Below are 25,000 nucleotides of genomic sequence, written 5' to 3'. Positions count from 1 at the left end.
CAGCGTACCTCAAAGTCTTCCTGTAGAGAATAACAGAGAATATTATAATCACGATACGTTGTTTTAATAAAAGATCATCGTGCATGTATTGGTAACAACGGATTCGAGGCGGTATTATGTTAATTTGCATGATTGGAAATATAATCAAAAAGAGATGACACTAATTAAGTATTTTGGTTTTATTCCTGACTATCCCTTTTTCGACCCAATCACTGCAAGGTGGAATGAGGGATGGAGGGGGGGGGGGGGAATAATCGACTGTATCCGGTATAGATTTCGATCCCTTTGCGTGTGAATTGAGTGTCTACCAACTGAGCTATTGAGAACCCCCCCCCCCCCTCCCCAATAAAAAAGCAACAACAAAAAACAACAAACAAACAGAAATACAAAACAAAACAAAAATTAAAACAATCTGAACTTAATATATTTTTTGATCTATTTATTTTCAAATTCAGTTTTCACTATCTCATTCACTTCGATATACGAATGAGGCGTTAGTATTTAGCTGCTCCTTTTAAGAGATTCCTATTTTCATTGTTGACCATGCCAGTGATAATTCTGAGTCACACAAAACTCCGTGGTTTTGGGTATTTTTGATGATAAAGCAATTAAAGGAATCGTAAAAAGGTGATTCAGCAATGATATTATTGTTGTTGTTTTACCTTTATATTCACCATCATTACCATTATCATTATCATCATCGTTACGACCTTTACTACTACTACTACTACTACTACTACTACTACTACTACTACTACTACTACTACTACTACTACTACTACTACTACTACTACTACTACTACTACTACGACTACTACTACTACTAAATAATAATAATAATAATAATAATAATAATAATAATAATAATATTAATAATAGTACCAATAGTAGTTGTAGTAGTAGTAGTAGTAGTAGTAGTAGTAGTAGTAGTAGTAGTAGTAGTAGTAGTAGTAGTAGTAGTAGTAGTAGTAGTAGTAGTAGTAGTAGTAGTAGTAGTAGTAGTAGTAGTGGTGGTTATTTTACTATTATATTCACCATCATTACCATTATCATTATCACCATCGTTACCACCTTTACTACTACTACTACTACTACTACTACTACTACTACTACTACTACTACTACTACTACTACTACTACTACTACTACTATAATAATAATAATAATAATAATAATAATAATAATAATAATAATAATAATAGTACCAATAGTAGTAGTAGTAGTAGTAGTAGTAGTAGTAGTAGTAGTATTAGTATTAGTAGTAGTAGTAGTAGTAGTAGTAGTAGTAGTAGTAGTAGTAGTAGTTGTTGTTGTTGTTGTTGTTGTTGTAGTACCAGTCATTGTTGTAGTTCAGTCGGTTGTGCGATCGCTCGCTATCTGCTCTCTCCCGACTAGGCGGAGGGTGTCGTGTCAGTTGGATCCTGAGTTTGGCACTGACCTCGTGACTTTTTATTCTCTGTTTTCATCTGGCACTTCTCTATACCCTATTTTTCTCGTTATTCTACGGCCGTAGCTTATGATGGCTGCACTACAGTAATATTATGACATTATAGTACTCTTTTGCTTGGACAGATCATCGATTGAAAATTAATGTTTTATTGAATGTTCTTGTCAATTGCCTCATTTTGCCTATACATAGAATGTTTCAATCGATTTTGACTTTAAAGAAAATTGTTTGCAAATATTGATATAAAGCCTTGTAATCAACATGTCTTTATTTTTATTAGATATGTGTAAAGTAAGAGTCGTGATATATTTTTTAAGTTGCCAGGGAAATGATGGGTGTATATAAAACATGATTATCCTCTTACACTTTTTTTTGCGATGGATTGATGTCTTATCCAAAGGATAGTAGGCAATTGTAAGTATTCGTGTAACACTGCATTCATCGGAACAGATTGCGGCCTGGACTGCTGTCTGATTCGCAAGGGTCACATTGTCAAAAGAAAAAAAAAGTTGAGAAATAATCCCGTGTCTGGCTGGCAAAAGTCGATGAGTGTAGCACAGTGACTAGGTGTAGCATCATGCGCACATAACGCATATAGACAAAGCGAAGGAGAACTGGTGGTTATAAAAATATTGGCTGCTGATTACAAACGGGGAAATACCGGTAAGTGATGTTGGAATGTTTGTCTTAGTATGACGGCTGTTACGGTATACCTGGTCAGGGGTAGAAAATGGAATGACCAAACACAATACAAAGGCGGGGCTATGTCTCAATCACAATCGTAACATTATCGTACTGCCTTTAACTGTGCCAAGTCGTACCGTCCACCCGAGTTCGATGCGGTCTGCTAGTTTATCTTTACGACCAGAGGTCTGTTACTCTCGTTGTTTGTAGTGACACTTGAAAAATATAATTTGATGTTATTCTTGAGTGCTCATTTCAGACGTGTGTGACGGAATATCATTTTTAAACGTTTATCTCGTAAAGTACAAAAATCCATTAACATCTCAAATTGTCCGTATACATTTCTGGGCCGAAAAGATTTGGATTCCTTTATGATTTATATGTGTGTGTATTAGTGTGTATGTGTGTGTGTGTGGGTGGGTGTGTGTGTGTTTAGGAGTGGTGTAACTCAAGCCTGGACTCTAAAAGCAAGCAGTGTTAAACGCCTTATCCCAGTGTGATAAAAATTTGGCATGTGTAGTATTATTTAATGCGCTTGCGATGACGGTATGACAAAACCGGTTTACTGTTTACACACATATAGACAACACGACAATATGAGAAAGTTCGTGATGCAAAAGAAGTTTTGCACGATATTGTCAGATTTGGCTGTGTTATCGATGAGTTTCTTGTGTTTTTCATTCTCTTGTGGATTACTCTTTTATGTTTGGTACCATTAGACTGATATGGATTTTTTAAACATGAATTAAAAAATAGAAAGTGTGCTATTGTTATTATCAGTAGTAGTAGTAGCAGCAGCAGCAGTAGTAGTAGTAGTAGTAGTAGTAGTAGTAGTAGTAGTAGTAGTAGTAGTAGTAGTAGTAGTAATAGCAGCAGGAGGAGGAGGAGGAGGAAGAAGAGGAGGAGTCGTTGTTATTGATTTGTTTCAGCAGTTGTATTTACATTTGTAATGGCAAAGGATTTTGTGTTTTGTATAGATATATGTAGTGCATTTTACCGTGATTTTAACGGGTTAATAAAACATTAAATATCTATAACGTAAGTACAGTTCAAACTCAAGCTTATTATGCTGCTTTGGTAAGTGTTTAGCCATGCTGAAGTGTAATGCAAAGTGTAATAATTATTAATTATTCTTTAAAGCAAACGTTTGAATAGAATTTTAGTACACAAACTGTGTTTAGTAATAGATTTATTGGATTTACATATAATTCATTTAACTACTGTCGAAACAGTCATCAATTAAGGACCTCACCTAATACAATAACAAGTAACACATTACAATATCAAACACGAGGGCACAGTAATGGTAACAGGCCAAGGATCTCACGTGGCGGGGATATGTAACTGATAGCATTCTGATTCTTTGATAATTTATATCAATGCAATGTCACTGCTTTCGTGCTTTCATTTGAGTTTACCAAAATGTACCTGAGGCGTGGGAACTATATTTAGATTTAGATGTGGACAAATGTTTTGATATTCAATAACCTTTGACCTTATCCGATAATTGCAGCCTTTGATTTCATAGCTTACGATATAGAGTATGCTCGACACAAGAATTATCATGAATACTTTCAATAAGAAATGAAACAAACTAATTACTAGTTTGAACTTATGCTCTATTAATAAAAACAAAAGGACATTGATAATACAAATGCAATATAGAAAGCATGCATTCGTTCACATTAAGTACGAGCCTATACCATTTTTGATTATTAAGAATGACTTGCAATCTAAATAAACCAATTATAATTCCATGAAAATGGCACAATAAAATGTTTTGTCAATTTATTGTACATATATTTTTGTTTGATGTGATACTGCATATAAAAGGGTTCCTCCTTTGTATTGAACATAATATTTCCACTGAGGTAGGCTGACTCAACATTTACTCTATTGCACATACAAAGTTAATGGAAACTATTTTTGCACAGTCATTTCATGATCATATTTTACAGTAGACAATTCATAAAATCATGGAACCATTCAACCCTTTCAAAACGATAAAGCAGATAATTTGTATAGAAATTTCTTGAAACAGAAACGTCCAGATTTTTATCCCGTGGGATGGTCTAAAAATATTACTAAGAGTGTGGTTATGACGAAGCAAATTTCAATTCAAACTTCACCACTGGTATGACGTCAAATATTGGGCAATATTTGAATCATTGAATATTTAAACATAGTTATCTAATAAATTCGCGGATATCGTTATGGTGTTAAAGAATTATATTTAACTCTCAGCGTAAATTTGATTCATCGACGTTTTAAAAATGTGCGAAACTTAGCTTCTAACTCACAAGGTTCCAGGTTTGTAATGTTGGCCAAGATGATGATCATTTAAATCGATTGATATTTGAAGGACGATTTTTCTGGCCAAATTTTTAAATACGTGTCTTTTCAGAGTACGGCAGTTATCTGGTTTAAAACAAAGAATCTCGCGAGGATCGAATACATTCATTAAAGCTGAATTAGATCGACCTCAATCTAATCAAGCAAAAGTACCCGAATGTAATCTGACATCAATACACATTGTTTTCCGATTGTCCAAAACCATTTCTTTCAAATTTAAATTGATTAAAACCCTCAAAATTGAGACTCAAGTTGAGGGTCATTCTGTTTTTAATCGACTAATGTTTAAAGTATGTGTTTTGCAACGGAATTAAAATGTTTTTAGTTCACGATTTAATGCCACGAATTAAACAACGATCGCATGTTAAATCGATGTCGCTCTAGCCTCTATGGGTTGTCATTATATGGCTTAACGACCCCCCCCCCCCCTCTCAATCCCTTTCAGGATTCCCGTGTTTTGTGACCTAAACGTCTGAAACAATTGTAGAACTGAAAACATTAATATGTTTAGTGATATGGGTTTGACGTTAACGTTGTGTCTGTACTGATTTCAATTGGAGTAATGTGTCCTATCCGAGGCTTCACATTACTGTCGATTGCTATTCCAAATATCATTATTTCACTCCAGATATTGTTGAAATAGGATATTATGCCGTAACTGTTGTTCTCTGAATAAAAAACCAACACATATTTGATAAATCTGGCCAGAAAAAAAAACTCGTCCTTCAAATATCGATTGTTTAAATGACTTTCATCTTTTCAAAAACTCTCAAAGCTGGGACTGTAATTAAAATCCCAGGTTAAAGTCCCTGGTTTGAGGGTGTTTCATAAGATGAGTGCCATTTTAATCTATCGATATTTGAAGGACTAGTTATCGGACCAACATTTTTAAATATGTGTGTTTTCATAGTATGGCACTCTACTCTCAATCTAGCAAATCCCACTACCGCTGTTGTTAGGTTTCATAAAGCATAATCTTTAGTATCTCTAATCTCAAGAAACCCAAATCATATCATGACATCAAAACAGAATATTTTGTCTTAATAAAATCTGGGAAATTAAAACTATTCTTGTAAAGCCTATAGAGTCAATAAAGATAGCTGTCGTTGTTATATTGTTTTTACATGTTATACTTATAAGTGTGTTCTGTTGCTTCAAAAAGCGAATGGAGATATATGTATTCTTTATCAAAATACGAAGACAATCTATTTCATTTGTTGTTTAAATGAGAGCACATAAATGATCGTCTCATACATTAATTTTTAGAATTTTTAGATTTGCAATCAAAAAGCATGGTTTTGTATCGTTTCGTTTAAGAGCTAATGGACTTTAAAAGTTATATAACCAAATTCATTGTAGAAATGGCAATATTTGGTAAATACCACTGTTTCAAATCACGTACTCTTTTTCTATACCTCAAATTCTTACAGCTCTAACTGCAGATTGGTTCAACTAAACTCAATTATTTTACGTCTTTCGATTGGTTTGATCTAAATACATGTGAGGTATTATCGGTTAACTTAGCTGAAAAACCGAAAATAGATTACTAGGCTCCATCGTCCCAAACAGGTACGCTCATGCCCCAAATCCGGGTACACGGGTTAGCACTTAATATATAGGCAAACAGCCTAATATATTTCAAAAATAAAGCTTATATGAAAATGATATGGTAGAATTTCAGCTTCAGTTTATGTAAAAAGACGAATGGTGTGGGTGTTTCGGGTTTCCCCTTTATCAGATAACAGACAGATTAATACATACCACAAAAGGCATGGCATTAATGATTATGGACAAGTATTGAAACTTGTTACTATTGGTTTTGAACCTCTTTTTGTTTTTAGAATCACATATACTTGATATGCACTGTATAAATGCTGACATTTTGAAGTGAATGTGATCTTTCGGATACTTGGATTAGCACTTCGGATTTGGGGTGGGCATGGACGATTTTGGGGCATGGAGCAAAGTGGCTTCCCCCAAATCCGTACCTTAGAGAAATAGACGCTTAAAAAGCTTTTTTTATAATTATTCTACTCACAAAACACTTATGAGGATGACAAAATTAACAGCTATCATTAAAATAAAAATTGTATACGAGTGACAGAGAAAACTATTTTTATAGAATCGATTTATTATAGCGGTGAAAATTAAAAGATTTTCTGACAAATCGTGGTAGACTACTTCGTGTCAACTTGGAAAAGGAACCAAAATCCTTCACGATCAGTTAGCTTCAATTATGACAATATTTCGAATTACAGTGCATAATGACTGGTATGAATGTCGATTTTTATGTGAAGCTCAAGATCTTCTTATGATAAAAATATCAATTCGCGGTGAACAGGAGCGTTATATAAACACACGAAAAGATTTTATGTGACACATTCTGAAGCGTATGGATTTAGGGCGTGGACGGATTTAGGGGGCACCTACCCTATTAAATATCAAACACACAAAAAAGAGTTATATTCAAGAATCATCGACAATTTTCTTGATGAATTTTGCTCATTATATTCGATTATAAATCTTTCTATTTTACAAGAATGAAAAAGGCGAACAGATCTTTATGTGTTTGGTTTTTAAAAATCTTAATGACACTATTTAATCCGAATTATCTTCGTTTACTTCTATAAGCTTAAGTTACATTTAGCACTTCTACCCCTAATATTTTCAAATGTATCTTTATTCGCGATTTTAGTTCCAAAACTTAAAGGCAGATCATAAATGCTTGTGCGTTTGCCTTCCTACATATTGAAAGACTTAGATTTGTCAATAATCAATGACTGACTATTGGAATTCCAACCTGTCAGTACTCTAACGATAGCTTATACTTGGTCTATTTCATCTCTTGTCCCCTTCTATTTCAAAGTCGTCAACGAAACGGATAAATGAATGCTAGCTATACATCAAAATAAATTGTCAACATTGTATTATGCACAGGAAAATCACCGCTTGATATTGCTAATTCTGACATTGATCAAATTGTTTGTATCAATGTGGAATATCTGCGAGTAGTTGTAATTTCTGAATAAATTAGAACTCAGAAGCAAAGTTATGACAAGTACGTTTATTGTGTATCATATCATATCATAATATACGTAATAGTGCTTTTAAATGAACCATGTTCACTTTGTCTGTTAGCGTGCCATTAAGAAATAAAAGGAAATTTCAATAATCCATTTATCTAGCCTGTATTCACAGTATTGTACCAGCTCTTCTAGCCGCTTTATAATATTTATTTATCCTGTAAAATTTAATTAATGACAACAATTTTAAGCCGATCACATAATCTTTTTAGACGAAAACGATGGTACTTTACACAATAGGAAGCTTTCAACATTTATGTTCTCCTTCGATAGCACAGTTGGTAGAAAACTAGCTTCACGCTCAAAGGGACCGAGATCATTCCCGGGTGCAGTCGAGATTTCCCCCTGTCCACCCAGCAGTGATTGGATAGTTTGGTCTGTTAGATCTGGGGGAAAGTACTTTGCGATAGCAAGTATCTAACTAGAGAACTCAAAAAGAGGGCTGGACCAACATTACTCGTCTTAAGTTTAAAAAAGGCCGAATGTGTTATTACGATTGCATCTCGAAGTTCCATTTTCATATTCAAAATAAAACTGTTGAGACTGAAGTGACACTCAAATGAAAATAATATAATTTACTAGTAAAAGCGAGTGGGTAGAAACAAATGTTTACCACTCAAAGGTACTTTAAAGAAAACAACATATTTTTAAAAGTTTTGGCCAGAAAAATCGTTCTTCAAATATCTATTGATTATATATAGCCTCACCTTTCAAAAAAATATTATAAGATTAAACCTATAAAACCTGATATTTTTGAAAAAACGAGTTTTTTGGCCAATTATATGTTATTTTTTTCAAAGTACGGCACTCATTCCGCATTAAAATTGATCCTTTTTTACGCTAACTTCGCAAAGTCCCAGGTTTGAAGGCAGCGCTGTCAATAGGGTAAATTTGCATTCTAATATCTAATGGTATTGCTTTGGAGAGCAAAACAAAAAAACAAAACCGCATTTCAAATGAAGATGCAAACAAAAAGCATTGTGATATTTTTTAAAGTGAGAATATATAGAAATTTGTAATCGATTACTCATTTTACAGGTATCCATTTCCATTTTCTCTGCGGATCACATGAGATGCTTTACTAAGTTATTTAATTTACTGATCAAAAAGAAGATTTTAAAAGGTGTCTGCGTTAGCCCAGCTGAACAAAAGAATATTCATTGGTCAACATTAGCTTATTAACTGATATGTTCATATTGTGTTTGTTTTGTTGGTTTTTTTTGTGTGTGTTTTTTAATGTATTCTATTTATTTCAATTCATATCAAATCGCTCACATTTTCTAAAATGTAATGTACAAGTCTAATATTTTAGGCCGTATTCCATAAAAAACTGGTGTGGTGTACATTCGAATCATTCCCTATCTATTGATCCGACAATCTTTTTTTCTATGCTGGCCAAGAATTATCAATATCATACGGTAATGGCCGTAACAAATTTAATGGCTGCTGCCATAAACTGATGCAATAAAGAAAACCATTAAAATTAACGGTAGCAAACAAGCGCTTAAATGATGAGGAAATTAACAATCATGACAAATCATTTGTTTACAATTACTTGTAAAAATCACTAGTGACAGCGATGTTCGATCACGATAAACGGAGTTGTAAACAGCACTTCTAAACGCTCGTGGTTTTCTCTTTAACTCTATTTGGAACTCCATTGTTCGATAAGGGCCTTTAAGGGTATACATTTTGCCAGCTCCCACGGGCCATGTTTCCCAAAAGTATGCAGCTCTCCACTGTAAAAATACCTTTTTATTTAGACCAGAAATTCTTTAATTCAAATATCTAGTAACTTAAATGATCCTCACTTTGTAGAAAAAAATCTTAAGCCTTAGACTTTATCTCTCGATAGTTGAAGTGAACAGTTTCCGGCCAAAATAAAAAGGTGTTTTGGCAATGTATTGCAGCATAAAATTCAAGCGTCCGTTTCAGATACATTGATATGAATGCTTATCTCAAGCTGCATACACGGGTAAATAAGACAAATTCGCTATTGGTTTGGATAGGACAATTTGATGACAAAGTACTATAAACATTCCCATTAGCATTTCAATACGGTCCGTTAATTCTATATTGAAATTAAAACATTGAAAAAATCTATCTCCACGACTAATGTAAAGAAAATCAAACCGTCAGCTACAAAGTGGACTCATCTAAATACAAAAGAAAACAAAAAACAATCTCGTTATTATCCCTCATTTGACAAAGATGTGTCCATATACATGCATCTATTTATTGAAATGTCATCAGCCCATAGCATTACTTGTTTTGTAACATTAGATGGATGACTATGTCACTTGGTGATTTCTCTCTCTTGTTCTATCGTCCACTATCGTCATCGGAAGTCAGATATAATGTACACACAAAAAATATGAATCAATATAAAACCAGCAAGAGTCCGAGGTATTGTCGATATCAGCATGAACCTGTGACAAATCATTTAATTTGTTGTCATTTGTTTGTTATTGTGCCTTTTTCATAATTGATATTATTCTGTAGTCGCGGTCAATCTCCATTCCAATAAATATTTTCGTCAGTTGTCAAAATGGTTCAAACAAATCTTCTCTCTTCAACCAGTTAACTGTTGTAATAGGGAAATAACATGTATTTTACATTTTGGTCAGAAAACTCGTCTTTCAAATATCAATCGATTTAAATGAACTTCATCTTGGTAAAACATCAAACCTGGGACTTTGCAAAGTTATTTTGTTAAAAATAAAAACATGAACTTTCCTATTACTGGGTCCATACAATATTTGTTATTTTCCGTCAATATTACTGCCATGGTGTCATAAAAGTTGACAATGTTTCATAGAAAATGCCATAAGATGTAGATATGGCGTAGATATATGATATGAACCCTTATTCGAATCCCTTGTGACTTGTGCACAAATCGGGAACAAAAATAAATGGTGTTACATTATTGTGCAGGTCACAAGGGCTTTGTTTACATCAAATTATTGGATCGTGGGTTATCATAACTTTTGTAACAAAAGGTGAGAAAGTCCATGTAAATAATGACAAGTTATATATAAATTGAAATAAGACCTCTCCAATTCAAAAACACGCATTTTTGTACATCTTTCAATATGCTATCAACAAATTCTTTAATCTGGTTATCAAATGCCTGATTAAACCAAAGCTAGTTACTATTTAATAATTGATCTGAAAACCCAAACTGAGCTGGTTACAAATGGGTTTTTTGATAGGCGATGAATCAATTTGGTTTCAGAAAATAGACCGAACTGTTGATTTTGCGCATGAATTCCTAGTGACAAATCGTGGGCTCCTATAATTGTAGTTATATTTATATATTTATACAACCACAAGCCAAACCTGTAATTCAAACGTCACTTAGATGGTGAGCGATGATAACGTTTCCGCATAGTGATTATCGGACACCTCATTACCACTCCATCGCTTGACGACATTTGAATGGTAAATAGAGCTGATTGTGATCACTGATTTGTTTCGTGAGTCCATTTATTGACAAACATTATTTCGGCGTCTTGAAAATACATACGGTACATCATTTACGTTGGAAGGAATTCTGTCTTTCATAAATAATTAACGTGCAAAGTGTTTACTTGTGTTCATCCCCGGTTTTGATACCATGTATTCAATTTGGTTTTAGATCAATAGTTGCTAAGACGTACTGCTCAGTGATTGGATATTTTCATCGATATCATTGGCTTGCACCATTTATTTATAATTATATTTCAATTATACGAAATAACTGACGTGTTATTAATCGACAGAATAGTTCCTTCCGTAGTTTGTTTTGAATGATATAACACGACGTCCACATATTAACAGGTCTGATGGACGAACGCATTTATGGGCTTGTTTTAACATTGTTGGAATGGACAATATTTTCCGTTGGTTTGAGAGTATTTCCATTACAGCAATGAGCCCAAAACAATCGAGTTATCATAGTTTCAAATAACAGGTCCGTATGTAAAGGCTAAACGTTGATGTCGCATAATAGGCAATTGATAAATTCAAATACAATTATAATTTGAAACGAAGTCATGGATGAGTATAGTCTTTTTGTTAAAAGAATTCTTGCGCTGAAGCCTTGCTGACAAATGTCCTTTTTTCATTCTGTCCTGAAAACTTATTGTCTCGAGTTTGAGACTTATTTGATAAGTTGGAGGTCATATTTTAATATGGAGATAAATGTTGTAACGGTGTATTGTGTTCGGTATAAAAAGCTAATGAGTTCAATTATATGATTATATATACTAGTTAATGGAGTTCGAGCTTACTCTCACATTACGTTACATCACATATTGTCATAAAGAGAGCAGTTACAGTGAGGTGGGATACGCTTCGTTATAGTTCGAGTCGCACGGCTGTCAGTGTAAATGTAAACAGTTACGATGTAGTCATGTCTAATTATGCAACAGGGAGAAGGGGGGGGGGGTTGATTTGAAAGAATTATATAAAAAAAGTAGTCCTTTTTAGCCCATGGAGCCGGATTTTATCCCTGTTTCTATGACGTGAAATGGACAATAGCAATTGTTTTCTACCCTTTGGATAGGGCGCTAGCCTATCTGAAAGTACTTTCCACCAGATCTAACAGACACTGCTACCCAATCACTGCTGGGTGGACAGGGGAGTCAGAAAAAAATCGACTGCACCCGGGATCGATCTATCCCTTTGAATGTGAAGCTAGTGCTCTACCAACAGAGCTATCGGGACCTCCAAGGAATTTCAAGCTTGTTTTTAAAGAACCAAGATTGCGAGTTTATATTTTGTATATTTTTCCATTAAGGATCAAATGCAATATCGAGTTGTTTTTGTTTTTTTACTTGACTGAATGATTTTGATATGTTCTTAGTCTCCAGTTTCAACGTCATGAAATCAAACAATGGCTGCTCTACTTTAAGCTGTCTGTAGTTATTTCGGTATTGCAAGAACGATGCTCGAGTAATCACTAAAATTTCAACAGCCATCATTTACACATGAGGTTCAGCAATTTAGAGAGTGGTGTATTTCGAATATGACATATTCTGTTTGATCCGTCTCATCGGACATGAGTCATAGATTATCGGAAACGCCAAAATGATCAGTACATTGATAAATACCGTTGGGGTGGGGGGGGGGAGGAGGTTGTTGAGTAATTTTACATCACTTAAAATATAGTAAACGCCATGTTTTGAGTATTTGATTTAATAATTTCTACTTTTCTATCGTCATTATATCAGAAACCATTATCCTTCAAATATTGGATGCTATCATTTCATGTCCTAATCTGAATTCGAAAATAATAGGGAGTCAGTGCATATCACACAAAATATATCAGATAAGTGAGGACCGAAAATATCAGAAAACAACTAATTCCTCTATAGGTTTCAATATTTGCTATGAGCTCAACTCGGCCTGGAAAGAGCCTTTTACATTGTTTTCAAATGCTTGAATTTTGCTTGCCAATGAAAAATTTTCGTTTTTGAAGTGCATAAGGTGCGTCAAGTAAATCGCGTATATATAATGTAACAAAATTATTCATGTTTTCTTTTATTTTATCAAATATTTATCTCATAGCAAGTTTATTGTATTAGTGAATTGGTTTTATTAAAATATGAAAGCAGATGTGCCTTGCTTTAAGAGATAATAGTTTAAAAACCATTTTTGGGAAATGAATTGTATTTAAAATCTGTCTCTCTGTATGGAATGGACCTATTGTTTATTAAAATAAAATACAGGTTTCATGTCCCGGATAAAGTGATTGTGTTATTTCTTGTCCAGTGTTTTGGTCACATTTCAAAGGATGAATTAACAGCCGAATTTAGTGGCTTTACAAAAGGATTTGTTTTTCTTATGCAGATAAATCATTTCATGTTTTTCTCCAATGTGTAAATCTTTAGCAGAGCTTATTACAATACTGAATATATGATATAACTTTCATGCAAACACAGTCATTATGTTTCCATTCCTATGTGCAAATCAGTTACAATCGAAACCTGTGCTAACTTGAGCGTGTCGATTGGCATATTTATGAGATACAATGACATTAAAAAACTTTGAAATTGAACGCCACGCATCATTTCGCACCAATGGAACTCGCCGAAAATAAACTTTTACACAACTCTCGTGAACTAAAAGACCAGTGGCACAATCTTTACGAACAACCAAGCAGTTCTACCATGAATCACTCCTCGTCAATTCCTTCGTCAATTGAAAATATTCCTAAAAACAAACTTCATACAAGTGACTCCAAAGAGATTATCTTGGCGAAAAGCGCGAAACATTCCAAAAGGAAGAAACCTAAACTGTCTAGAGGATATAGTACATGTGACGACGAAAGTCCGACAAATACAATTCCTTCCAGAGGGCGATCTGGTTCGTTGATGAAAACGCTCAGACAAGTAACTAATTTGGTCGCAATACCTGCCGTAATGAAAAGATCTAAAACGCAGGAAACAGAACTTTCTAATGTGGATGAGCAAGGAGATGGGTTGTCTGATGATTCTCTTGATGTTGTATGCCTCTTAGAGGATAGTCCCAATCACATCCATAAGGTAAGATTGAGCAGACCCGTGTTGAATTTATTTCATCGTTTATGGAATTCCATAGATTTGTGGAAATATCTTCATATGAGTGATTGTGTTTTCATTAATTCAGTCCCTTAGAAAACATAATAGGTCCCTACACATGACAGGGACAAGATTCATTCATTCTAATTGTCTTCCAATAATTTATATATCTCACTAATTATTTAATTTATGAAATGTTTATTGTTATAAAATGACAAATCATCTTTTTAACCATTTTGGCTAAAAACCTTTATTTTACATCTTGATCAATTGAAATGTCTTCAATCCTACTTGACGAAAGGTTTACAACATGAGATTTCAAAAAGGCTCATTCACATCATCTTCAGCATTCTAAAGTTGTCATCAAAGCTGTTATTCTTGTCGACATCATACTACTGTCAATATTGTGATCACGGTCACCCACATGATCACCATCATCATTATTAGCATCACTGAATCATGATTATCCATGCCAACGCCATTATCATCATCACCACCATTATCACTATAGATGATATTACCATCAATTTCTCTGTATAAAATCAATGATCAATGATAGAAATTACAGTATATCCACATTTATCGTTAATTTGCCATATTCTAAATTGTCTAGAATGGTTTAAATCTGGCTCGAAACAAGTTCCTGAAAACAGACTAATATTATAATAGTGCTATATTTTGAAAGTTATTAACATCCAAAATCAAATGCGTGAAAAGAAAAGAAATGAACAATGACAATTTCTTTATTTATTTTGATAGAGCGTTGGTATTTGGGCGATCGAGGTTTTATTTACACTCTAAGATTGGTAAAAAAATTTTACTGCTGTGTGTTACTATTCACGCTTCACATATTGTAAATCTCGAATGTTACAAGATATCTCAAGCAAATCAATGACCTGTCAACTTGTTTAAAAATCAAAAGGAAATGTAAAATAGATTGAATGAGTAGGCAAAATAAAAATACGAATATTCTGTTTCAAACTATCAGAGACATATTTATTAATCACGGTTGCAAATATGTTCTTAAGGTTTTTTGAAATAGTAAACAGTTCTCTAATTTCTTAATGGGATCCAGGCTTGAACTTCAAAGTTTAAAAAATCGAATATCAATAAAATTCATACAAATTATTAATACTTTTAATACTGTTATACCAATCACAGACGAATTTGCTATAGATATTTCATTTTACTGCCAATAAAACTGAACTATTGGTTTATTTGCAGAACCAGTGAAGACCTTAATGACTTATACGAAACACAAACAAACACATACACACTTTTTTCACAAACATATACATACACACAAATACCCCAACCCACCCCCACCCCCACCCCACCCCCCCACCCCCACCCCTGAACTCACACGGAGCATACATAAGCTGACCCGAACAGGATTTAATGTAATTAATTGCTCCTTATTAATTATGCATCAAGGACGGGAGCCACGGGGGAGTACGGGTTACTTAATTAATACTGTCATGTCCATTCAGTTTGTCAAATAACTTACAGCTTGATAAAAATGAAATATCAGATCAAATATCCGCATTCGTTTATGATTATGATTTAAGAGGTTTGCAAAGAATCAAGAAAAAAGGGATATAAGCCTTTATTTTAATCCCACAAAACGCGACTTGCCTGCAGTTTGTCACAAACTCCTTTTAGCTGGATTTTTTTGTTACAAAAATGGCTATCACTACCAATCTGTGGGCGTTGGCGATAATGACTTACATTTGTCTTCCATGGGTTGTTCTTCTGATCAAGCTGTTGACATTTCCTGTTATCGTCTATGTTAGCAATCCATCGAGTATCTTGTTCTTTCGTCTTTATCTAGATATATTCCCGTCAATTCCACAATTGTCGCAAACACAGCGTTCGGTCATTGTGGTTTAAAATCAAAGTGATCGATTGAATTCTTGTTGTTCACTAATCGAGGGACATTTAGCCTTATGAGTCAACCGACTGAAAGAATTAAGAGAGTTTAAAATAATATATTAAGTCAAGATTTTTTGGAGAGCTTGAAGTTTATATTTATTTATATGCTATTGGCGATAATGTCTTCTAAGTTTTTCTGAGAAAGCTTTTGTCATTACCGGTTTTTATCCTTGTTGACAATACATCGAGAATCCGTGTTATTTGTCTTTCTCTAAATTTTTCAGTTACAGTTCTGGGTCGCCACAAACAAAAAGTTTGGCCACTGTGGTTTAAAAGGAAAATAAAATACTTTTTCTAAACTTTGAATTCTGAGATTCCATTGATTTAGGGATCTTTAGCCTTACGAGTCAACCGACTGAACGAATTAATTGACTTAAAGATAAAATGAGCCATGGTTATTTTGAGATTTAAAAAAACAGCTTTTTTTCTGGAATCTAATGACTATTAATTCCGTCCTGCTTGTTGGTAGAGCAACTAATGTTTACGTATTTAAACGTGGCTCACTCCGCGTATTGTCGACTCGAATCATCATCTGGCGTTCTAGTTCGTTCAGACGAGAGTGATAGGGAAACTATGGATTTATGGCATTAAGGAATACACACACACACATACACACACACACACACACACATATATATATATATATATATATATATATATATATATTATATATATATATATATATATATATATTATATATATACACACACATTTTTGTTTTTTGTCTTCCTCTTTACTATTAATCCTCAAGCGTTGTATATCAACTGAAAGAGAAATGGTTGAGAATTCATGAAACCACAGATTTATTGACTGGCGAGAAGCCATTCCTGTTTAGTAAATAAAAACTTTTATAAACTGTAAATCACAACTTGGCAAAAAATGTTTTGGTGATTAATATTATTTTATATGGCCCCCTTTAGTATCAAGCAAGTGCCTTACTTGACGCCTCGTCGACGTTGTAAGGCTGTAGGCAGTTTCTGTACTTATCTTGGTCCAAACTTCTTTTACAATAGCAAAAGTTCATCATTTTGTCTTCTTGGACTTGGTCGGTTTTTAAGAGTCGTTTTCATTGGAGACCACGGGATTCATATCTGGCGACAGGATGTCAACATTAAGATGTCAACAGTTGTCCCTCTGAGGCACTAATACTTTTGAGCGTTCATTCGACTGTGGTCATTGTTCTGAAGTCCATCGTATGTAGTTGCGAACCGATTGTCCACGATTCAGACAGTGCTGTTCGCTCAGCATCCACCAAACAGCCGGACGTCCTGCACCCAGACCTGTCTGTAGAAGTTAATGTCGCATAATATGTCTTCTGCACTGCCCTAGTTCTTTAGCAGTAGTGTAAAGCCATTATCACCAACACCCACAGATTAGTAATGATAGCCATTAAAACAAAAACAACAGCTAAAGATAAGATAAGATAAGATATACTTTATTCATCCAAAAAAAAATGGAAATTCGTTTAAAAGGAGTTTGTGACAAACTGCAGGCAAGTCGCGTTTTGTGAGGTTATAATAAAGGCTTTCGTCACTTTTTTTCTTGATTCTTTGCAAACCCTTAAAGTATCATAATCATAATCATAAACGAATGTTGATATTTAGCCGTTGCAATGGTTGTTTGAATGAACCTTCTTTATGCATGTGAAGAATATCTTCAACGGTGTGGCAGAGGGTTAGGCATTGTAGCCCTTGTAATATCTTTAACTGACCCAGTCAAAACCCGCTTGTGTGTCTGACATTTGATACATATATTAACTGTCCTGTTTACAGCTTTCAAATGGCCAAACAACCGTGTCCGTTCTTCACGATTCAGTTTTGAAATGGTAATGCTGTGCCTTTGTTAAAAGATCTTGACATAAAAATTGTAGGATAATTTCTAGATCTTGATGTCAAATCAAGGTAAAACTCTAACAAGCAACAACACAACACTGATTTTGTTGCCAACGATATTTCAAGATTGTGCAACTTATTTGAACTGCAATGGGAAAATTTGATATGGCGAATGCTGCTATTTGTGCTCAGTTCTACATTTGCCGAATTGTAATCTTTAAGTGGTTAAAGTCAAACCATCATATCTTGATTAAAATGATGTTTTTATAAGTATATTTGGGATCATTGTACGTATAATTTAATTAACTTTATTTTGGTATGGAATTTAATTTCCTTTAATGCATATCATCACTGTAACGTTACATTTGATCATAACAGTATATATATATATATATATATATATATATATATATATATATGTATTATATATAATATGTATGTGTGTAATATTATATATATATACAATGTATATACTATATATATATATATATATGAGCAATATTGAGAGGTTAGCAATTATTTTTTATTTCAATTCTTTTTTAGTCGGATGCTGACAACGACGTCATTCTGATAGTCGCATCTTGTTTCCATCCTAATTAATTAATTTGTAATCATATATCGATATAATTTTAATATTTATCACAATGGTAAATATTAAAATAATAATTCGCTCCATTGCTACATGTCGAGCACTATTCGTACCATATTTGTATACAACACGATTAAATATATATATATATATATATATATATATATATATATATATATAAATATAATAATAATAATAAGAGATCTTTATTGTCCATAAATATGGCAATTTGTCATTTAGTTACACTTGTTATAATGTTAAACGATAACTAAGATTGAACAGATATTTCACTCCTACTTATTTTTCTCTCTCTCTCTCTCTCTCTCTCTCTCTCTCTCTCTCTCTCTCTCTCTCTCTCTCTCTCTCTCTTTCTTTCTTTCTTTCACACGTGCGATATACACAACATAAACATATTCATTTCGTTTTCAATTTGTTACGATTGTGGCAATTCGACACCAAAAATTATCATCATTATCAATTGGTCAGTTAATCTTACATTAAATAAATTAATCAGTTAATCAGTCAACGAATCAATCTTGGTTTTTCTGTACCATATGAAATATTCAAAATTTTTATTGCTGATGGAACGAACGTTGATTTATACTTGTTAGTTCTACATTTAATTTAATTATATATACATATATATAATATATATATATATATATATATATATATATATATATATATACATATATATATAATATATATATATATATATATATATATATATATATATATATATATATATATATACGAGCTTTACGTTTCAGAACTACAAATATGGCATTAATTTGTCGCAAAATATTATGATATAGATAGTTCGAAGATGACGTCACTCAGGCCTTTGTTATTGTTTTTGCCATCCGCGTTTGTGAGTTGTTCTCACTAAACTGTATTAACCAGACTATAAAAGTTCATGGTTACACAGAGTTTGTGTGTTGGTCGGTTATACTTCCGGATGGCAATGTTGTGAACTCCTTGGCCAAGCGCATTCTATCTATTAAAGAAATAATATTCTGTGATAGATTAATGCCATACCCATAGGATCCGTTTGTTGTGCAACAAAATTTTAAACTTTGACAATATAAACTACAGTCATATCACCAGACTGAAATAAGGTAAAACTCCATAACAAATCTAGAACTGATATCACAACCATCATCAACAAAAAATCTTAATGAATGTGACAGATTCATTATTATAACATGCTTTTAAAAATTAGGATGGAAACAAAATGCGACTATGAGAAGACTTCATTGTCCATCGTCAGCATCCGACTCAAAGAGAATTGAAATCAAAAATATTTGCTAACCTCTCAATATTGTTCGTTGCACAATCACTTGATCACTTCAGCTTTGTAAAGACTCAAAGGAAGGGATATTGTAAAAGTGTTGTCAAAGCTGTCTCTTTACTATGAGGCAGTTATCCAACATTAGAAATAGGCGCATGTAATCTCATTGTTAGAGTTAAAATAGAACCAATAAAAGCAATCTTGAAATGTCAAAAGGGCTACAGATTCGATGGAAATGTGAAGAAAACGTCGATGTATTTTAAAAGGTGTTATTTAAAGCATGATTACTTCTTGAAAAGCGTTACATTTCATCCAGTCCTACGTAAACTTATTTGCAGGTCTGATCACTTAAATTGTCATGAGCTTATTGTTGTAATGGAAATACTCTTATAAATACGCAAATTATAACTCCATTACAACAATGTGAAATTAAACCTGTAATTTATTTCGGATATCAGACATGCATATGAGTTCAGTATCTTAGCCCTATGCTATCACAAAATAAATTCTATTTACTTCTCTTCTCGGTGTGTGCCACTTCATTTTGTTTGCGCATGAAACATGGCAAGAACTTGTGATCAGTTATCATTGTTTCCTGTTAGGAAATCCGGCTTTTAGTATTTTACTGACGTCCTGTTTGTTTAAAGCCAAATATTTATAAATCATAAAATGGGAAAATCCCATATTCAAAATTGAAGTTTGCTTTTATTATGTATTCCGTCCGGGAAGGGGTGGGGGGGGGGGGAACAAGACAATAATTGCCAGACATCGACAATCTTGCCCGTCCAATCACGTTTGGCCTGTTTTGGAATGGTTTTACTCAGACTGCCCCTCAGCTAACCAGCTTTGTAGTTTTATACAGTGTAGTTTACTATTCAACATTTTGACAACTGATTTTAACTACTGAAAAATCGTCTGATTGCTCGTCATTGTTTCCGATTCTGAACTCCTCGTTTTAAAAGCATTTCTCGGATTTTCTGTTTATTTTAGGCCAAATATTCGAAACTCATAATATTTGTTCAAAAATATCAATATTATTCATGAGACAAATGTTTAATATTATGAATTGTGCCAACGGATAGAAAGCGGGCAATATGGAAGCCAGTTTTTGATCATGTCATATTGGAGTCATTCCCAATTAAGCGATCTTGAAAAGTTTGCATAAATGCGCATGTCGTAGATAATTGGACTTGCCTAAGGGCAGACCTAGTGTGGGGGCTCCAAAAATTATATCGGGAATAGGAGTCCATAGATATGTCACGCATTTCATGTAATATTGGTATTAATATTAGTACGAGTGTCAAAGAAATATTATCATGAAGAAGCGATGATTGCCAGAACAATAGGCTTCAACAGTCGTGTCCTCACTTCCCATGTAATGACGCAAAGTAACTTAGTAACAGGTTCTAAACTATCGGAACAATGGCGGACGCCCTAATGAAATACTTCTCCGACGAGCATAAAAGTGTATCCAGAGGAGAAAAACATTATAAATCTGATCATGTTTTGACATTTATACACTCTGATCACATGACATGTGTGAAAAAGTTCTAGCCAGCATGAAGAATAAAAAGTACCGATATTCTTTGTTAAGAACTAAGCTGCTCGTTGCTGGGCGTACGTGACATCAGACTAATGAATCCTATTGCGTTATATCAGCGATGGCATCACCAATGGACGGTAAAAAACATGTAAATTGTATCGTCTAGATCTAGTTTTAGGATAGAGCAGATACATTTTGTTAATTATTTGATCTTGATATACGGGATATCGGAGCCTGGTAAATGTACCTGAGATAACATAGCAATATTATACCACCATTATCCTTTCAATCTTGAATCGTATGCCTGGTATCATAACCTCTCGATGGTTAATATTTAAAAAAAGACTGATATATACATACATATATATATATATATATATATATATATATATATATATTATATATATGTGTGTGTGTGTGTGTGCATGTATGTGTATGTGTATATGAGTGTTTGTGTATGGGTACTTGTGAGGTAGTTAAAAATAGAATGAGAAAGGTTTAGTGAAAGCTTGGAAATGAGAGAGAGAGAGAGAGAGAGAGAGAGAGAGAGAGAGAGAGAGTGTGTGTGTGTGTGTGTGTATGTCTGTGTGTGTGAATGTGTGAGAGGGAGAATATATGACCATTGAAATCAAAATAGTTATTATGTAGGGTGGGTGCTTACAGTTAATTTTTAAAAATAATTATATCTAAGAAATTGTTTATTATTTACGGAGAGGGAAGTTTTATTTATTTATCTTTAAAAAGCATCTATTCTTATTCTGATCATTCGGATTTTAAAATATTTTTCTTTCTCTAGTTCATTCCGACAAAATACCAGATTGCCGCGGTTGACATTATCATGAAATATGTCATGACCCCCCCCCCCCCCCCCCCCCCAAGCTTATCGCTCAGTTTGTATTTGTGTGTGGGTTGATTATTTGTACTTAATAGATTTATGCGACGTGTACTTATTTTCAGGTCTGATAACCTTAATAGTCGTGCGCTTAAGGTTGTAATGGAAATACTCTCAGTCTCAAACCATTGTTAAATAATGTCTATTACAACATTGTTAAATCAATTCCATAATCGCGTTCGGTTATCAGACCTGCAAGTATGTGCACGTCTGATTTATGTCTACTATAATTTCAGATTAGATCATATAAAGCTTGCATTATGGAAATTGTCCAGCAAACACTGAATATTTGAACGCAATACCTACACCATCATGATGATAAAGAAGTACAACTATTAAATAGAGATAAATTTACATTTCAGAATTATAAAATATTAGGAGTCTATTTTAGGACTCTAGTCACATACAGCGTATTAAGCTTTTTTTAAAAAAAGAAATATATAACTAGATAATTCAACTACATACTGATGACACACAAGATATAGAGTAGCTACGCCGTTTGTCTAAAAATGCCAATATTATAATTTAAACACCCTTATCTCGATGTCCAGATTCGCTGGAAACATTGCAATATGGAATGTCAACATAAAAAGATAATTATACAGTGAATGACTGTGAATTCTAAACAATATTCCTTTTTTTCATTTCATCGTACAAAGTTGAGTTTCATTCCACTTTGTTGCAAACAAATGCGACAATAATTAGATTTAATCGGGGGGAAAGCGATACCCAAAATTGTATAATATTTAGGTTTTACTTTAATACGTTTTAGTTCATTTGTATCTATCATGGCCACAACTTACCACGTAATTTTATCGGCGATTTCATATGAAATTAGCGTTCGATTCCATATAAAATAATTGGACAAAATTGACAGCTGAGTGGGGTCTTTTGACCTCTCATGCTTGGCAGGAGGTCACTTGCTTTGTCTTCTATCTCTCTATAACATCTGCTTTCTGAGTTGCTTTATGTTTTTATCTTTGAGTTAGATAGCTTGGCTTTGTCCTGGCCTTTGACGAAGTCCTTGGCTGAGAGGAAAACAGTCAATTGTATAGTGTTAATTTTGGGAGGTTAAATGGTTCCCCTTGTAATTCATCTCTCTGTTATGTACTGATCGTTATATTTTTCTTTTTGTTTTGAACATATTTTATAAACACTTGAGTGTGTTCCTTTTAAGTGTGATCCTGTGCTGGTGTCTCAGTGGGACTTTTGGGTGATTTCAAGCTAATTTCATTGATCGTATGCTCTTTAAATCGACATCTGTTCCATATTTGAACTAATTTCTCTTTGTCTTATATTTTCGTGGTTTAATCGTAATTCTGTCAATTTTTTCACCATTCCATATTTTCCTTTTTACCTGCACTGATATGACCCAAATGTGTTGATCCAGAAGTCTGATGAGACTTTCGTTGAGTGGTTAAATAACTGCAAAGTGGAGATGCAATAAGGATCAGATTATGAAGAATTCACTCAAATATTTATAAAGTATCATATATTTTAAAACTAAAAACTATAACAGCACACAACAGAAAAATGACTTACAAGAGAAAAATATCATATCTAAAAAAAAAGAAATATTTTTTACTACTTTTCTCTCAGCTAAGGACCTGGAAAACCCTAAGCAATATTAATCAAAAACTAAAACAGAGAGCAACGTGGAGAGGGGAAAAAAGATAAAGGAGGAAGAGGCCATGCAAAAGTGACCTTTCCGCCCACATTATTTAAGAGGTCAAAAGACCCCTCCTGTCGGTGTGGAGGTCTTATGCAATAAATTTCTTAGCGGTAATAGTAATGATCATAGTTTATTGTTATGCATACATTGCAATCTTTATGCGGTGCAGCTTGGAATCCAATTGTCAGTCCAAGTTCTACGTGATAACCACGCTCAACTGACAATATGTTAAAGTGGAGAATGTTTATCAATTTCAGCAACAATTAAGACCCTTTCTTACAAAACTCAATCACAGTTTTATAAAGTTCATTGTGTGTTTTATTTTGGCTATTTCCTCATAGTGTGCAAGTGCCGGGAAGACGAATGAAGTTGCCAATATCTTGAAAAAAGACCCATCCCGTCTCCATGCTAAAAATACCCAGGGGTTGATGCCCATCCATTTAGCTGCCCAGAGAGGTCACGTAGATGTATTAAAGACTTTACTGGAATTTGGCGTCTGTAAGTATCAACAGCACACCATTCCAAAGTCTTTGTGTAATTTCCTCTTCACCATTGTCAGCATCATCATCATCATCATCATCATCATCATCATCATCATCATCATCATCATCATCATCATCATCATAATCCTTCCCCTCCCCCTCCTCCTCCTCCTCCTCCTCATCATCATCATCATCATCATCATCATCATCATCATCATTATCATCAATATCATCATCATCATCGTCATTAACGCCATCATTATCATCATGTTGTAATCTGATTTAAGTAAAAAATAAATAAATAAAGTAACGACATGCTGACACCAAAGTAAAAGATGGCGTTGTTAATGCCAATAATTTGCATTATTAAATTAACGTGAGTTTTGTTTGTAAAACTTCAATAGACTTAAAGTTACTCAGTTTGATCATTTTAACTTCAAATTCAATTTCCTTTATATAGTTCATTCCGGCATAATCTTTTTTTTTTCATTTTCATTTTCAATTCAGGCTTGAATTCTTTGGGTCCCCATGGGAATACAGCTTTGCATATGGCTATATTGGCCGGTCACCCAAATGTGTGTGGATTCCTATTGTCGAACGGGATCAGTTCCTCAATTCTCAATGATGATCAAATGGCCCCATTACATCTGGCCGCTGAT

The 25,000-nt window shown here is 33.7% G+C and overlaps 1 protein-coding gene across 1 annotated transcript in view; it reads left to right on the top strand.

Annotated features, from left to right (window-relative positions):
• Window positions 1-13,442: 13,442 nt before the first annotated feature.
• Window positions 13,443-25,000, top strand: part of LOC144975364 (transient receptor potential cation channel subfamily A member 1-like) — a 43,659-nt gene continuing 32,101 nt past the window's right edge. Inside the window, exons 1-3 of the mRNA XM_078919372.1 lie at window positions 13,443-14,093; window positions 24,201-24,357; window positions 24,849-25,000. The exon at window positions 24,849-25,000 is cut by the window's right edge and continues 24 nt beyond it. Of these exons, the coding sequence (XP_078775498.1) occupies window positions 13,629-14,093; window positions 24,201-24,357; window positions 24,849-25,000 (774 nt within the window). The 5' untranslated portion in view covers window positions 13,443-13,628. The remainder of the gene's footprint in view (window positions 14,094-24,200; window positions 24,358-24,848) is intronic.

Source organism: Berghia stephanieae, chromosome 1 (assembly GCF_034508935.2).
Source record: "Berghia stephanieae isolate SIO BIC M18660-M18661 chromosome 1, UCSD_Bste_1.3, whole genome shotgun sequence".
Lineage (NCBI taxonomy): Eukaryota > Metazoa > Mollusca > Gastropoda > Nudibranchia > Aeolidiidae > Berghia > Berghia stephanieae.
The sequence above is the reverse complement of the archived record's forward strand: the minus strand, read 5'-3'. Positions and strand labels throughout refer to the sequence as shown.